The sequence below is a fragment of the Dendropsophus ebraccatus genome, chromosome 6 (assembly GCF_027789765.1).
Source record: "Dendropsophus ebraccatus isolate aDenEbr1 chromosome 6, aDenEbr1.pat, whole genome shotgun sequence".
Classification (NCBI taxonomy): Eukaryota; Metazoa; Chordata; class Amphibia; order Anura; family Hylidae; genus Dendropsophus; species Dendropsophus ebraccatus.
The window spans coordinates 141,807,228-141,825,988 of NC_091459.1; the positions used below are offsets into that span (position 1 = coordinate 141,807,228).

General features: G+C 52.3%; 2 protein-coding genes across 3 annotated transcripts in view; one reads left to right on the plus strand and one right to left on the minus strand.

The window, feature by feature from the left end:
* DDX1 (DEAD-box helicase 1) overlaps positions 1-1,711 on the minus strand; it is a 38,077-nt gene extending 36,366 nt beyond the window's left edge. Inside the window, exon 1 of the mRNA XM_069973149.1 lies at positions 1,428-1,711. The gene's annotated coding sequence lies outside the window, so the exon portion shown is untranslated. The remainder of the gene's footprint in view (positions 1-1,427) is intronic.
* On the plus strand, positions 1,490-18,172 carry LOC138794500 (putative uncharacterized protein DDB_G0271982). Of its 2 annotated transcripts, XM_069973150.1 has the most exons (10): positions 1,490-1,541; positions 13,206-13,227; positions 13,482-13,503; positions 13,613-13,645; positions 13,723-13,761; positions 13,854-13,904; positions 14,148-14,246; positions 14,545-14,652; positions 16,501-16,552; positions 18,080-18,172. In XM_069973150.1, exons 1-9 carry the CDS (start codon positions 1,524-1,526, stop codon positions 16,547-16,549), a joined length of 441 nt encoding a protein of 146 aa, XP_069829251.1. In that variant the 5' UTR covers positions 1,490-1,523; the 3' UTR covers positions 16,550-16,552; positions 18,080-18,172. The 2 variants fall into 2 exon arrangements, with proteins under 2 accessions (XP_069829251.1, XP_069829253.1); XM_069973152.1 differs by lacking the exon at positions 14,545-14,652.
* The last annotated feature ends 589 nt before the right edge of the window (positions 18,173-18,761 follow it).

An 18,761-nucleotide genomic window follows, 5' to 3' on the forward strand; every position in this document is an offset into this window, starting at 1 on the left:
GGGGGTGTATACTACTACCATATACCCAGCAATATAAGGGGGGGGGGTGTATACTACTATCATATAACCAGCAATATATGGGGGGGGGGGTCTATACTACTATCATATAACCAGCAATATAAGGGGGGGGTGTATACTACTACCATATACCCAGCAATATAAGGGGCGGGTGTATACTACTATCATATAACCAGCAATATAAGGGGTGTGTGTGTGTATACTACTACCATATACCCAGCAATATACGGGGGGGGGGGGGGGTCTATACTACTATCATATAACCAGCAATATAAGGGGGGGGGTGTATACTACTATCATATAAACGGCAATATAAGGGGGGGGGGGTGTATACTACTACCATATACCCAGCAATATAAGGGGGGGGGAAGGGGGTGTATACTACTACCATATAACCAGCAATATAAGGGGGGGGGGGGTATTCTACTACTATCATATAACCAGCAATATAAGGGGCAGGATGGCAACTTTTCACCCGGGGGGCAAGAACACAGCACTGGTTCACAGATGGAGGCGAATGGTCAGGATGCAGCCAAATGTACTTACTGCACTCTGGATTTCATGCTGCGATTATTAGCTATTTATTTCAATAGATGTAATCGGCAGCATCAAATCCACAAAGGATGAAGTATGAACATGCCCTTAAAGAGGTACTCTCTCTCCGATCGATCTATCTATCTATCTATCTCCTATCTATCTATCTATCTATCTATCTCCTATCTATCTCCTATCTATCTATCTATCTATCTATCTCCTATCTATCTCCTATCTATCTATCTATCTATCTATCTATCTATCTCCTATCTATCTATCTATCTATCTATCTCCTATCTATCTCCTATCTATCTATCTATCTATCTATCTATCTATCTCCTATCTATCTATCTATCTATCTCCTATCTATCTCCTATCTATCTATCTATCTATCTCCTATCTATCTATCTATCTGTCTATCTATCATCTATCTATCTATCATCTCCTATCTATCTCCTATCTATCTCCGATCTATCTATCTATCTATCTCCTATCTATCTATCTATCTCCTATCTATCTATCTATCTATCTCCTATCTATCTATCTATCTATCTATCTATCTATCTATCTATCTCCTATCTATCTATCTATCTATCTATCTATCTATCTATCTATCACACCTAGCAATGATCTGTTCTCTGATTGGCTCTCTGCTTTCTCCCCAGCACAATGTAGGCCTTTGTGACATCACAGAGTGACCTCAGCAGCACATTATGACATCACCTAGGTGATATAAGCTGCTGCAGAGCTCGAAACTCCTCAGAGTTGGAGTAGGAGTCGCAGTGTAAGTATCTCCTTATTGCCCCCATCCTCTGCCCCTCCCCCGCCCTATACTGAGCCCCCTGCGCCCCCAAATCTCTCCCAATAGAACTTACATTTGTTGGAGATCCAGTAGATCCATAGAATAAGAGGTTTCTGGCTTCTTCTTCAGGTTCTCGTGTTCTTATATAATTGAGGAATACAGATCACCCATGATGTTGGATATGAAGGTAAGAGCCTGTTCACACTGTGTGTCCACTGCAGTCATGTGTCAGCCTATAGGGGGCGCTGCCACCATCACACACACAAACCACATCACATAAACCCAATCTCAGCTCCATAGCAACCAATCACAGGTCCATAGCAACCAATATTTCATATTACCAAAGCAGTGTGAGAAGTAAAAGCAGATCTGTGATTGGTTGCTATGGGCAACAAGCAGAATCCTAGTATAGTGCAGCACCATAAATCTTCCCCCAGGTACTGTAACAGCTGTGTGTTTGTGTTGCTGCCCCCTGGTGGTCTCCCCCTTTATTTTTGTTGAGCTGCCCTCTGTTATATATGTATATATTATTGTTTTTTCTTTCACCCTCTGTATCATTGTATAAGTATATACATTCCTCTCTATCACTGTAAAGGTATATATCTATATATATATATATATATATATATATACACACATGTATAATTTTATATGGGGGATATTCCTATCGTAAACGTTTATACCCCTCTGTATCATTGTACAGGTATATATGAAAGGGGGTATCTACTACTATATATTTTTTTTGTATACTACCCCTCTGTATCATTGTATAAACGTGTATATATATATATATATATATATATATATATATATACAGGTATTATGTATGATATGGAGGTAGTATATGTGTATATATATATATATATATATATATACAGTGGCGGTCTTTGGCACCAAGCACCCCAAGTGATCGCTTGGGGCCCCCAACATCCAGGGGGGCCCCACGCCCCGCTCTTGTGCTCAAGACCGCTGGACAGGGCCGCTGCCCCGCTCGCTGCTGCCATCTGAACTGTAACTATGAGCACTCGTAATGAGCGCTCATAGTTACATGCAGCAGCACTGACAGGGCGGGAGACATTGGTTCCCTTCCTGTCAGTCACTCTTGTGGCCGCAAGAAGGGTTTTCCCTGCGGTCACAAGTGGCAGCTTTGTCCTTATGGTGCCGGCGCTCCAGTGACATCACTGGAGCATCGGCGCCAGGACAAGGGGAGTTCGGCCTCTTGTGGCCGCAGGAAGGGTTTTCCCTGCGATCACAAGAGGCCGATCTCCCCTTGTCCTGGCGCCAAAGAGGAAGAGAAGAGGAGACGCCCGGACCCAGGTATTTGTTTTTGTTTTATTGTGTTATATATTATATGGGAGGGGGAGCACACAGAGGGCTATATATAACTGGGGTTTCACAGAGGGGTCTATATACTACTGGGGGCAGTACACAGGGGGTCTATATACTACTTGGGGCAGCAGAATGGGGTCTATATACAACTTGGAGAGCACACAGGAGGTCTATATGCAAGTGGTGGAGCACACAGGGGGGCTATATACTACTGGGGAGCACACAGGGGTCTATATACTACTGGTGGGGCACACAGGGGGTCTATATACTACTGGGGGAACATACAGGGGGTCTATATACTACTTGTGAGGCACACAGGTGGTCTATATATAACTGGGGGAGCACACAGGGGTCTGTATACTACTGGGGCAGCACACAAGGGGTCTATATAATACTGGTGGGGCACACAGGGGGTCTATATACTACTGGGGGAACCACACAGGGGGTTTATATACTACTGGAGGAGCACAAAGGGGTCTATATCCAAGTGGGGGAGCACACAGGAGGTCTATATCCAAGTGGGGGAGCACACAGGGGGCTAAATACCCCTGAGAGAGCACACAGGGGGCCTATATACTAGTGGGGGAGCACACAGGGGGTATATACAACTGGGGGCAGCACACAGGTGGTCTATATACTTCTGGGGGAGCACACGGGGGGCTATATATACCTGGGGGAACACACAGGGGTCTATATACTACTGGGGGAAGCAAACAAGGGGTATATACTACTGGGGGCAGCACACAAGGAGTATATATTACTGGCGGTAGCGCACAAGGGGTATATACTACTGGGGCAACACACAGCTGTCTATTGTTTTGGAACGCGTGTCGAGGGGGGGCCCCAGATATAACTTCGCTTGGGGCCCCAGAAATGCCAAGACCGCCCCTGTATATATATACACACACACCTCTCTGTGTCATTGTATAGGGCAGAAATCCTTGTTCACCATGTACGCCAATTTTTTTAAAAAGGAATTCATCGAGAGGCATATAGTCTGAATAAAACTAAAACTGATCACACACACACAGCCCCAACTGACCCGCTCCCATACACACACTACCCCACCGGACCCCCACACACACTACAACACCTGACCCACCCACACACAGCACCAACTGACCTGCCCCCCCCCAACACACACTACCCAACCGGACCCCCACACACACACACTACACCACCTGACCCACCCACACAGCCCCAACTGACCCGCCCCCATAGACACACTACACCACCTGACCCACCCACACACACACACACTACACCACGTGACCCACCCACACAGCCCCAACTGACCCACCCCCATACACACACTTCCCCCCGGACCCCCCCCACAAACTACACCACCTGACCAACCACACACACACAGCCCCAACTGACCCCCCCCACGCACACACACACACACACACACTACCCCACCGGACCCCCCACACACAACACCACCTGACCAACCACACACACACAGCCCCAACTGCCCCCCCCACACACACACTACCCCACCGGACCCCCCACACACTACACCACCTGACTCACCCACACATACCCACACAGCACCAATTGACCCGCCCCCATACACACAGCTCCAACTGACCCGCCCCCACATACACACTACCCCACCTGACCCCCTCTACACACACTACCCCACCTGACCCCCTCTACACACACTACCCCACCTGACCACCCAACACACACTACCCCACCAGACCCCCCACACACTACCCCACCCACACATCCCCCATACACTACCCATCTGACCCTCCCACAAACACACTAACCCACCTGACCCCCCCACACACACTACCGTACCTGACTTCCCCCCACACACCACCCCACCTGACCCCCCCCCCCCACACACCACCCCACCTGACCCCCCCCACACACCACCCCACCTGACCCCCCCACCTGACCCCCTACACATACACACTACACCACCTGACCCACACACACCCACACAGCCCCAACTGACCCGCCCCCCCACACACACTACGCCACTGGACCCCCCACACACTACGCCACTGGACCCCACACACACAGTACACCACCTGACCCACCCAAACTACACCACCGGACCCCCACACACACACACTACACCACTTGACCCACCCACACAGCCCCAACTGACCCGCTCCCATACACACACTACCCCACCAGACCACCCCACACACACACTACCGCACCTGACCCCCCCACACACCACCCCACCTGACCCCCCCCCCACACCACCCCACCTGACCCCCCCCCACACACCACCCCACCTGACCCCCCCCCACACACCACCCCACCTGACCCCCCCCACACACCACCCCACCTGACCCCCCACACATACACACTACACACCACCTGACCCACGCACACCCACACAGCCCCAACTGACCCGCCCCCACACACACACTACGCCACTGGACCCCACACACACAGTACACCACCTGACCCACCCAAACTACACCACCGGACCCCCACACATATCCCCAACTGACCCGCTCCCATACACACACTACCCCACCAGACCACCCCACACACTACACCACCTGACCCACCCCCACACACACAGCACCAACTGACCCCCCCACACACACACACACACTACCCCACCGGATCCCCCACACACTACCCCACCTGACCCACCCCCCCACACACAGCACCAACTGACCCCACACACACACACACATTACCCCATCGCAGCCCCCACACATATACCACCTGACCCCCACACACACACACTACACCACCAGACCCCCATACACCCAATACACCACCTAACCCACACAGCACCAACTAACCCGCCCCCATACATACACTACCCCACCGTACCCCCCACACACACACACACCACCTGACCCACACACACCCACACAGGCCCAACTGACCCGCCCCATACACACACTACCCCACCGGACCCCCCCACACATACACCCACACTACACCACCTGACCCACACTCACACAGCTCCAACTGACCCGCCCCCCCCCCCCCCCCCCCCCCACACACTACCCCACCGGACCTTCACATACACACTACACCACCTGACCCACACCCACCCACACAGCTCCAACTAACCCGCCCCCACACACACACTACCCCACTGGACCCCCACACACTACACCACCTGACCCACACACACACACACTACACTCCCGGACCCCCCACACACAATACATCACCTGACCCACCCACACACACCCACACAGCACCAAATGAACCGCCCCCATACACACAGCTCCAACTGACCCGCCCCCATACACACAGCTCCAACTGACCCGCCCCCACATACACACTACCCCACCGGACCCCACACACACTATCCCACCAGACCCCCCACACACTACCCCACCTGATCCCCCATACACTACCCATGTGACCCTCCCACAAACACACTACCCCACCTGACTCCCCCACACACACCATCCCACCTGACCCCCCACACACACACCACCCCACCTGACCCCCCACACATACACACTACCCCACCGGACCCCACACACACTATCCCACCAGACCCCCCACACACTACCCCACCTGATCCCCCATACACTACCCATGTGACCCTCCCACAAACACACTACCCCACCTGACTCCCCCACACACACCATCCCACCTGACCCCCCACACACACACCACCCCACCTGACCCCCCACACATACACACTACACCACCTGACCCACACACACCCACACAGCCCCAACTGACCCCCCCCCCACACTACGCCACTGGACCCCCCACACACAGTACACCCCCTGACCTACCCAAACTACACCACCGGACCCCCCCACACACACACACACTACACCACCTGACCCACCCACACAGCCCCAACTGACCCGCTCCCATACACACACTACCCCACCAGACCACCCCCACACACACTACCGCAGCTGACTCCCCCACACACAACACCCCACCTGACCCCCCACACATACACACTACACACCACTTGACCCACACACACCCACACAGCCCCAACTGACCCGCTCCCATACACACACTACCCCACCAGACCATCCCCCACACACATAGCACCAACTGACCCCCCCCCCCCACACACACACACACACTACCCCACCGGACCCCCCCACACACTACACCACCTAACCCCCCCCCCCCCCCACGCACAGCACCAACTGACCCCCCCCCCACACACACACACACACACACATTACCCCATCGGACCCCCCACACACTCCACCACCTGACCCACACACACACTACACCACCGGTCCCCCATACACCCAATACACCACTTGATCCACACCCACGCAGCACAAACTAACCCGCCCCCATACATACACTATCCCACCAGACCCCCCACACACTACCCCACCTGATCCCCCATACACTACCCATGTGACCCTCCCACGAACACACTACCCCACCTGACCCCCCCACACACACACAACCGCACCTGACTCCCCCCCACACACCATCCCACCTGACCCCCCACACACACACCACACCACCTGACCCACACACACCCACACAGCCCCAACTGACCCCCCCCCATACTACGCCACTGGACCCCCCACACACAATACACCACCTGACCCACCCAAACTACACCACCGGACCCTCCACACACACACACACACTACACCACCTGACCCACCCACACAGCCCCAACTGCCCCGCTCCCATACACACACTACCCCACCAGACCACCCCCCACACACACTACCACAGCTGACTCCCCCACACACAACACCCCACCTGACCCCCCACACATACACACTACACACCACCTGACCCACACACACCCACAAAGCCCCAACTGACCCGCTCCCATACACACACTACCCCACCAGACCATCCCTCACACACACACTACACCACCTGACCCACCCCCACACACATAGCACCAACTGACCCCCCCCCCCCCCACACACACACACACACTACCCCACCGGACCCCCCACACACTACACCACCTAACCCCGACACACACACAGCACCAACTGACCCCCCCCCCACACACACATTACCCCATCGGACCCCCCCACACATTACACCACCTGACCCACACACACACTACACCACCGGACCCCCATACACCCAATACACCACTTGATCCACACCCACGCAGCACAAACAAACCCGCCCCCATACATACACTACCCCACCGGACCCCACACACACACACTACACCACCTGACCCACACACACACAGCCCCAACTGACCCGCCCCATACACACACTACCCCACCGGACCCCCCACACACACACACACACTACCCCACCGGACCTCCACATACACACTACACCATCTGACCCACACACACCCACATAGCCCCAACTGACCCGCCCACACACACACAGACACTACCCCACCAGACCCCCACACACACACTACACCACCTGACCCACCCACACAGCTCCAACTAACCCGCCCCCACACACACACACACTACCCCACACACACCACACCACCTGACCCACGCACACTACACCCCCAGACCCCCCCCACACAATACATCACCTGACCCACACACACACACCCACACAGCACCAACTGACCCGCCCCCATACACACGGCTCCAACTGACCCGCCCCTATACACACACTACCCCACTGGACCCCACACACACACACTACACGACCTGACCCACACACACACACACACACTAACCCACCCAACCCCCCAACACACACTACCCTACCTGACCCCCCAACACACACTACCCCACCAAAAAACCCCAGACACTACCCCACCTGATCCCCATACACTACCCATCTGACCCTCCCACACATGCACTACCCCACCAGACTCCCCCCCACACACTACCCCACCTGACCCCCACACACAATACCCCATCAGACCATCCCCCACACACTACCTCACCTGACTCCCCCACACACACACACTACCCCACCTGACCCCCCTACACACACTACCCCACACACACACTACCTCACCAGACCACCCCACACAAACGACCCCACCTGACTCCCACACACACTACCTCACCTGACCCCCCCCCCCACACACACACTACTCCACCTGACCCCCTCTACACACACTACCCCACCTGACCCCCCCCCCCCCACACACACACACTACCCCACCTGATCACCCTACACACACTACCCCACCTGACCCCCCCACACACACTCCCCCACCTGAGCCTCCACACACTACACCACTAGACCCACACACACACTACCCCACCTGACCCTCCACACACACACACTACCCCACCTGACCCCACCTACACACACTACCCCACCATACCCTCGCACACACTACCCCACCTGACCCCCCCACACACACTACCCCACCAGACCCCCCCACACACAAATACACACTACCCCACCTGACCCCACACACTCACACTACCTCACCAGACCACCGCACACACACTACCCCACCTGACTCCCACACACACTACCTCACCTGACCCCCCCCCCACACACTACTTGACCTGACACACACACACTACTCCACTTGACCCCCTCCACACACACTACCCCACCTGACTCCACACACACACTTTCCCACCTGACCCTCCACACACACACACTTCCCCACCAGACCCACACACACACACTACCCCACCTGACACTCCCCACACACTACCCCACCTGACACCCCCCCACAAACTACCCCACCAGACCCTCCCACACACACTACCCCACCTGACCCTCCCACACACACTACCACACCTGACCCCCCCCACACACACACACACACTACCCCACCAGCCCCCCCACACACACTACCCCACCTGACCCCCCCATACACTACCCCACCTGACCCCCCCCACAAACACTACCCCACCTGACCCCCACACACAATACCCCATCAGACCATCCCCCACACACTACCTCACCTGACCCCCCCACACACACACTACCCCACCTGCCCCCCCTCCACACACTACCCCACCTGACCCCCCCCACAAACACACTACCTCACCTGACCGCCCACACACACTACTTGACCTGACACACACACTACTCCACCTGACCCCCTCCACACAGACCACCCCACCTGATCACCCTACACACACTACCCCACCTGACTCCCACACACACTACCTCACTTGACCCCCCACAAATACTACTTGACCTGGCGCACACACTACTTCACCTGACCCCCCCACACACACACACTACCCTACCTGATCACCCTACACACACTACCTCACCTGACCCTCCACACACACACACACACACTTACCCACCAGACCCACACACACACACTACCCCACCTAACACTCCACACACACACACACACACAGACACATTACCCCACCTGACCCCCCCCACACTCACACACGCTACCACACCTGACCCCCCCCACACACACACTACCACACCTGACCCCCCCACACACACTACCCCACCAGACCCCCCACACACTACCCCACCTGACCCCCACACACAATACCCCATCAGACCATCCCCGACACACTACCCCACCTGACCCCCCCCCACACTACCCCACCTGACCCCCACACACAATACCCCATCAGACCATCCCCCACACACACACTACCCCACCTGACCCCCCCTACACACACTACCCCACCTGACCCCCCACAGACACACACACTACCCCACCTGACCCCCCTACACACACTACCCCACCTGACTCCCACACACACTACCTCACCTGACCCCCCCTCACACTACTTGACCTGACACACACACACTACCTCACCTGACCCCCCTACACACACTACCCCACCTGACCCCCCCACTACCCCACCAGACCCCCACACACAATACCCCATCAGACCATCCCCCCCACACACACTACCCCACCTGACCCCCCTACACACACTACCCCACCTGACCCCCCACAGACACACACACTACCCCACCTGACCCCCCTACACACACTACCCCACCTGACTCCCACACACACTACCTCACCTGACACCCCCCCCACACTACTTGACCTGACACACACACACTACCCCACCTTCCCTACACACACTACCCCACCTGACTTCCACACACACTACCCCACTAGACCCCCCCCCCCCCCACACACACACACTACCCCACCTGACCCCCTCTCCCCCCACTACGGAACCGGACCTGACTCACACCACAACCATACTTCTGTACAGCCCCTCTCTCCGTTTCAGGCCCTTTGCACTCTGGCAGTGATAGAGTTAATACCCCACCTGTGGTTGGAATCGGGGGCGGGGCTTATCATCACAGGGGCGGGGCTTGACAAGACATACCTGGAACAGATATTGAAGCCTGCCTGATCTAATAAATTGTAGGAAATAGCACTATGGGGAAAATTTATCAAACTGTAAAGTAGATTTGGCTCAGTTGCCCCTAGCAACCAATCAGATTCCACCTTTCATTTTCCAAAGAGTCTGTGTGGAATGAAAGGTGGAATCTGATTGGTTGCTAGGGGCAACTAAGACAGTTTCACTTTACACCATGTCTGATAAATCTCCTCCAATATGTGCATTTCCCATAATTAGAGTATACAGTGATCCCTATACTTCCAATGGCCTCAGGATACAATATTTTCATCATACAATGTTCCTTTCTGGACCATCGTAAGTGTCTGAGACCAGACGCCACATACAGTCCGGATCTACGGAACATGTAAGAAGCTAGATGATCAACCAATGAAACTGGCCATTTTACTGGTAACACCCCAGTATTAGTAGTGCTTCTCTGAGAATAGTGCGGGGCTATGCTCACACTACGTAAAAGTACGGCCGTTGTTGACATTGGCAACAACGGCCGTACTTTGTACGCCTGTGAACATGGCCTGCATTTCTATGGGATCTCGGCCGTTGCGTGTACACATCGTATACGCTCTGGCCGGGATCCCATGCGGACCCGCAAATAGCTGACAGGTCAGTTTTCTGCGCCCGCAATTCAGTGAATTGCGGCCGCAGAAACCCTGTCAGTTCCCACAATGAAGCGAGCGGCTCCTACCACTTGCTTCATTGTGTGCTGTGGGGAGTTCTAAAGCGGGTGCGCGCTGATGCACCCCCATCAGAACACTGGTCAGGGAACAGACGGTCGTTCACGTAGTGTGAACATAGCCTGATACTACATGTCCTGTGCTGCTCTCTACCTGGGACAGTTTTCCGTAGAATTTTGGTCTCAACATACAATGGTCGTCCTGGAACCAATTAATATCGTATGTTGAGGGACCGCTGTATTAGGAATTTGGTAGAACTGGCTCAGTTGCCCCAAACAACCAATCACATTTCACCTTTTATTCCTCACAGATTCTTGGAAAAATAAAAGGTGGAATCTGATTTGCCAAAACTGTGCCTTCCAAATCAGGATAGTCCCGGCAAAACTAACTATGTATATATATATATATATGTAGTGAGACAGTGAGAGGACTGGTGGTCGGGGATGGCTATATATCTCCCTGATACCTGTCATACATGTGCACCTGGCTCCAGTCCATGTCTCATCCTGGGAAAGCTGGGGGAGAGATGGAGGAATCCAGGAAGGCCGAAGACCCAGAGCAAACTACTTCCTATGGGACTCCTGCTAGTGGCTGGAGACCGGCCTGGATTTGTATGGAATGACGGGCAGGATGGTAGTGGGGCCTGTCATTCCCTTCTGGCCAGTCCAGGTTTTCATGTCTGGCCCAAGTCAGCACAGGTGCTGGAGGTCGCTCATCACTGGCCTTATAAGAGGAGGCCACCACTCATCACTGGCCTTATAAGAGGAGGCAGGAGGAGGCCACCACTCATCACTGGCCTTATAAGAGGAGGAGGAGGAGGCTGCTCATCACTGGCCTTATAAGAGGAGGTGGCTGCTCATCACTGGCCTTATTAGAGGAGGCTGTGTGCGTATCTGTCCTGGGAGGGGGCAGGCTGAGGTGTGCGGAGCTCTGACCTGTACGGTGTGAGGTAACATCCTGGGGGGTATTGTGGTCGCTCTCCTGTATAGCTGTTAGAGGAGTAGGATTTTTTTATATCTGTCTCTGTAGCCGCTGTGTTTTACTTTCATAAATAAATTGGAGCCTCCGTGTTCTAGAATATAAGTTGTGTTCCTGTCTCTGACTGCTCCTCCTGCCCGACTCTACAAACCTCATCTCCGTCTATCTCTATCTATTATAAATGTGTGTGTATATATTGCTCTGTATCATTGTGTGTGTGTGTGTGTGTGTGTGTGTGTATATAGATAGATATATATATTCAGGTATCAACAGTGATATGGAGGAGGTTTCTATTATATATGTATATACTAGAGATGAGCGAACCTGGAGCATGCTGGAGTCCATCCGAACCCGATCGTTCGGCATTTGATTAGCGGTGGCTGCTGAACTTGGATAAAGCCCTAAGGCTATGTGGAAATCATGGATATAGTCATTGGCTGTATCCATGTTTTCCAGACAACCTTAGAGCTTTATCCAACTTCTTCAGCCCCAGCTAATCAAATACCGAACGATCGGGTTTGGATCGACCAGAACCCGGTTGGCTCCTCTCCAGTATATACCCCTCTGTATATATGTGTGTATCTCTAATACAATGAACCAGCTGAGACCTCCCAATGCCTCCTGCACTCACTTCTCCCGGTTTTATCCCTTTAGTCTGCAGAAAGCGTCTTGCTATGTAAGTACCTCCATCCCCCCTGCTATTACCCCAACCATCCCCTGTCACACCCTGCCACCCTCTCTGCTGCCATCACACCCTGCCACCCTCCACCATGTAACCCCTCTGCCCCTATCCATCCTGCCACCCTCTCCGCTGTCACTATCCTCTATCTTCCCCCCCCCCCCCCCCTCACACACCATCATGGTGGAAGGGTTGGATGTCACTTATACTGAATATCTTAGTAAATCTCGTCTGTGTTTCTTCCTTTCTAGCTGTAGATGACAACAAACCCTGGTAAGTAAGTCTTCCTTCTGGTTGCGCCTCTGGCGGCCGTTGTTACCTCAGTTAGAGATGAGATGTGAGGGCGGCTCCGTTATTCTCGTTCTCTTCTTCCCTCTAACAGGATTGAGGATGAGGACGAGGGACCGGATGAGATGTGAGTAACAAATATGGCGGCTTCTGTGTTAGTTGTGGAGACTTGTGTTATGTTTCTTACCATGGCTTCTCCTGCAGATGGATCTCCGCGGTGCGCTCGGCCCCTCATGTTTTCTGGTATGGCGGACTCCTCATATATGGATATAGAATAATTTCTGTAGGTTCCATTTCTGTTCTGTTCTCCTAACCCCAGTTCTCTTCTCTACCAGTGATGGCTACATAGAAAAGAACCTTTGGATCCCCCGCCTCCGTCCCATCAGGTAGGACCCCACCCTCTCCTATCCGCCATCACACTGTGCACTCCCCTTACACTGGGGCTAGAGAGCAGAGAACCTTCCGGAATGGGTTTCTAGAAGGTTCTCTAAGGTCAGCTCCATGTACCCTGTTCTATTCATTCACAGAACTGGGGAGCCCATTCTCCTGATCAGTGAGGGTCTCTGATTTCAGACCCCCCACTAATGTCTCCTGGTCTTTATAGTGTTATAGAATGATTTGTGTTTTAGGGAGGAATCGGCAAGAGATTTTGAGAGGCAGCTCAAAATGGACAAGAAGATGGAGCGTCATGCTCGCAAAAAGGAAGAGCAAGAGAAGCGTCTGGCCATGTAAGTGTATGGTGTACACCAACATAGACACATAGATGACACCGCCATATAGACACTGCACTGCCCCCTGGGGAGACAATATAAAACCTGTCTGTGCACACAGGCGCCATCTAGTGGTGGCAGTCATGGGGCATATCCTGCCGTGCACCAGGGATAACCCTCAGTCTTGTGCACCAGGGATAACCCTCAGTCTTGGAATACCCCTGATTGTGTATAATACAGTAAATGTACAGAGTCCTAATGTCTCCCGCTCTTTATATAGTTACATATAAGGGGATTTGTGTGTTATGTACAATAGGGAGAAGATAAAAATGCTGGAAAAGCAGCGAGAGGCTGAGAGGAAGATGGAGAGTAGGATCCAGCGTAAAGCTCGGAAGAACGAGAGAAGAGAGAGACGTCTGGCCATGTAAGTGGATGGAGTACACAACATACAGACACATAGATGACACCGAACTGCCCCCAGAGGAGACATTAAAGGGGGAGTTCACCAAATGTTTTTTTCATTCAAATGAACTGATGCCATAAAGTGCCAGAGATTATCAACTGCTGTATGTTCTGCAGGAAGTGGTGTATTCTTTATAGTCTGACACAGTGCTCTCTGCTGCCACCTCTGTCCATGTCAGGAACTGTCCAATGCAGCAGCAAATCCCCATAGAAAACCTCTCCTGCTCTGGACAGTTCCTGACATGGACAGAGGTGGCAGCAGAGAGCACTGTGTCAGACTGGAGAGAACACTGAAACACAAAGGGCCACTAAGCCCGGTAGACGCGAGGTTAGCCCCACAAGGATATAAAATGTAACTTTTTATAAAGTGATGTTTTTTGAGAGGCGTGAAGTAAGACCACCAGACTGACCGCCCCATCATACACTGTGTATATCTGCCTATCAGGTGCTAATAGAGAGTGCAACACTGTGTGAGCCGCAGACTATCTCTATTAGCACCTGATAGGCAGATATACACAGTGTATGATGGGGCGGTCAGTCTGGTGGTCTTAACTTCACGCTTCTAAAAACCACTTAATAAAAAGTTACGTTTTATATCCTTGTGGGGCTAACCTCGCGTCTACCGGGCTTAGTGGCCCTTTGTGTTAAAGGGGTTCTCCAGCGCTACAACAACATGGCCACTTTCTTCTGGAGACAGCACCACTCTTGTCTCCAGCTTGGGCAGGGTTTTGCTGCTCAGTTCCATTGAAGTGAATGGTGCTTAAATGAAAACTACACCTGACCTGGAGACAAGAGTGGGGCTGTCTCTGGAAGAAAGTGGCCATGTTTTTGTAGCACTGGATAACCCCTTTAAGTGTTTTTTTTTTTTTTTCATAGAACCTGGTAACCTCATTTTGCTGAGCACCATTTTGTTATTTAGACTAGAATACACCACTTCCTGCAGGACATATAGCAGCTGTTAAGTACTGGAAGACTGGAGATTTTTAAATAAACGGCAAATATCTGGCACCAGTTGATTTTTAAAAAAATTTTATGAACTACTCCTTTAGTATCAAACCTGTCTGCACATACAGACGCCATCTAGTGGTGCCAGTCATGGGGATATCCTGCTGCACAATGCCACCATCGGGGGGTATAGGATCCATTACAGCAGTGCTCCCCAGTTGCTGCAAAACTACAACTCCCATTAGGCAAAGATTGTCAGGGCATGATGGGAACGTAGCTGGAGAGTCTCAGGCTGGAATACAATGCACCTGAGGTTGTCAGGGCACGATGAGAGTTGTAGTTCTGTAACAGCTGAAGAGTCACAGGTTGGGGCCACAGCATTAGAGGGATTGTCATGTTCGGACCAGTTATATGGGCACCAGTAGGCACGGAGCAGGATTCCACTATTGCCCCAAGAGACAGACATGAGATCCTCAGTGGTGTCAAACTCCGGCCCTCCAGCTGTTAAGAACTACACTTCCCATCATGCCTAGGCAGCCAAGCTCTAGCTTTTACTGTGAAGGCATGATGGGAATTGTAGTTTTGTAGAAGCTGGAGGCCCTGAGTTTGACACGTGTGCCTAAGGCTAAAGCACGTCACGTATAAAAGCTTTAACACTGCCGGCCCATCCTCAGGATAGACTAGTATTGTGGGATCTATGGGGCCCGGATCAGGAGGAGCTGCAGCACCCGGCACGGCCGCTCATATGGCCGGCGACCTCAGAGGTCTCCTCCTATGTGAGCCGCTCTCTGGAGAGTCGGTCAGTGCGCTCCTCACCCGGGATCTCTCAGGCTTCGTCAGCTTACTCCTGCTTCTTGTTTCTTAGGATAAGATCCATCTTCTGCTGTTGCTGCCGCCCGGCCGTCGTGGAGTAAGCTGTGAGTATAGCAGATCCTTCCATTGTCCCTGGTTCTCTTGGTAGAGGGGTGGCATCCACCGGGTTGGGGGTGACTGATTTCTCATGCAGTATATTGTCTGATGTCAGATGGGGGGGGGGGGGGAGTACAGCTGCATGGGATATGGCTACTGTAAGGGCCCTATTCCATGGGCCGACCAATAATGTAAACGAGCGCCGATCTGCGCTCTTTTACTGGGCCTATTCCACGGCCCGATGGTTTAGCGAGGGCTGCAGGGACATTGTTACCGATGTCCTAGCAGCATACATTACCTAGCAGGGCTTCTCCTCCGCTCAGTCTTCATCCTGGTCCCGTTCGCAGCATCAACTCCAGAGCGGCCTGACTGAGCTGTCAGACCACTCAGCCAATCACTGGCCATGGTGGTCCCGGTCTGTGATTGGCTGAACGATGTGACAGCTCAGTCAGCTCTCTCTAGTTGATGCTGCGAGCGGGACTGAGATGAAGACAGAGTAGAGGAGAAGCCCTGCTAGGTAATGAATGCTGCTTGAATCGTCGGTCGCGCATCTCTATTCCACGCATCGATGTGCGGTGGGTGACCGATTTTAAGTTTGGGCCTAAAATGATCAGCCGATGACATTATCGTCGGCTGATCGTTTTCTCTATTCCACCGAGTGATAATTGGCCGAATCTGGCCGATTATCGATCCGTGGAATAGGCCCCTAAGCCCCATACATTGTCCTAGACTCTATTCCTGGTGCGGGAAACATCTAGAAGACTTGAGAAGATGAAGACCTCCACCTCGTCCTTAGTCCAGGCTCACACTGTCTTACAGCCTCCTCTTATCCAATAGTCATGAATGACGCCTGACAGATCCCATTCCCTTTCATGGGCTCCGTCTGGCTCTCCGCTCCCGTCCATTATTGTACAGTATAACAGGATAATGCTGGAGGAAGAGTTTATAGGACGTAGAAGTCCACATGGATTTTATGGGAAAGGCTGTGAATGCAGTGTGACCCTCGCCTTATATCCCCGCAGCTGTATACTGGGGGAACCTTAACACTCTATACTTGCCTTTACAGAGTTAGGCCATGTTTGCATCACATAAAGCATTGGCTGTTCTGTGACACGGCCAGTGTTACTGAAGATCATCTCGGCCAGTATTACAGTATCGGCTGGATGATTTTCATAACTCATGAATTTGGACATGTGCGCCCGCATCCAAATTCTCGGCTGCACACAATGGAGCATGTGTCCGGAGCTGCACGCTCCATTGTGTGCACTGACATGTCTACTATGTGTATGTATATATGTACTATGTGTATCCACTCCAGCCCGGATTCCCTCTAGCTGCAGCACAATGTAAGTTAAGTACTAATCACGGCTGTGTTTCGAATCAGAAACAACGGCCGTGATTAATACTGAACTTGTAAACATGGCTTTATAGTGTTACTTGTTTGCACTGTTTAAACTGTTATGCACTTTATGCAATAGCTATATGTAATGCACCTCTTTGCTTGATAACCTTTTTGTTATCTCTGCTCCATATAGCCACCTGGCAACAAAGTAACACCTGGCAACAAAGTAACACCTGGCAACAAAGTAACACCTGGCAACAAAGTAACACCTGGCAACAAAGTAACACCTGGCAACAAAGTAACACCTGGCAACAAAGTAACACCTGGCAACAAAGTAACACCTGGCAACAAAGTAACACCTGGCAACAAAGTAACACCTGGCAACAAAGTAACACCTGGCAACAAAGTAACACCTGGCAACAAAGTAACACCTGGCAACAAAGTAACACCTGGCAACAAAGTAACACCTGGCAACAAAGTAACACCTGGCAACAAAGTAACACCTGGCAACAAAGTAACACCTGGCAACAAAGTAACACCTGGCAACAAAGTAACACCTGGCAACAAAGTAACACCTGGCAACAAAGTAACACCTGGCAACAAAGTAACACCTGGCAACAAAGTAACACCTGGCAACAAAGTAACACCTGGCAACAAAGTAACACCTGGCAACAAAGTAACACCTGGCAACAAAGTAACACCTGGCAACAAAGTAACACCTGGCAACAAAGTAACACCTGGCAACAAAGTAACACCTGGCAACAAAGTAACACCTGGCAACAAAGTAACACCTGGCAACAAAGTAACACCTGGCAACAAAGTAACACCTGGCAACAAAGTAACACCTGGCAACAAAGTAACACCTGGCAACAAAG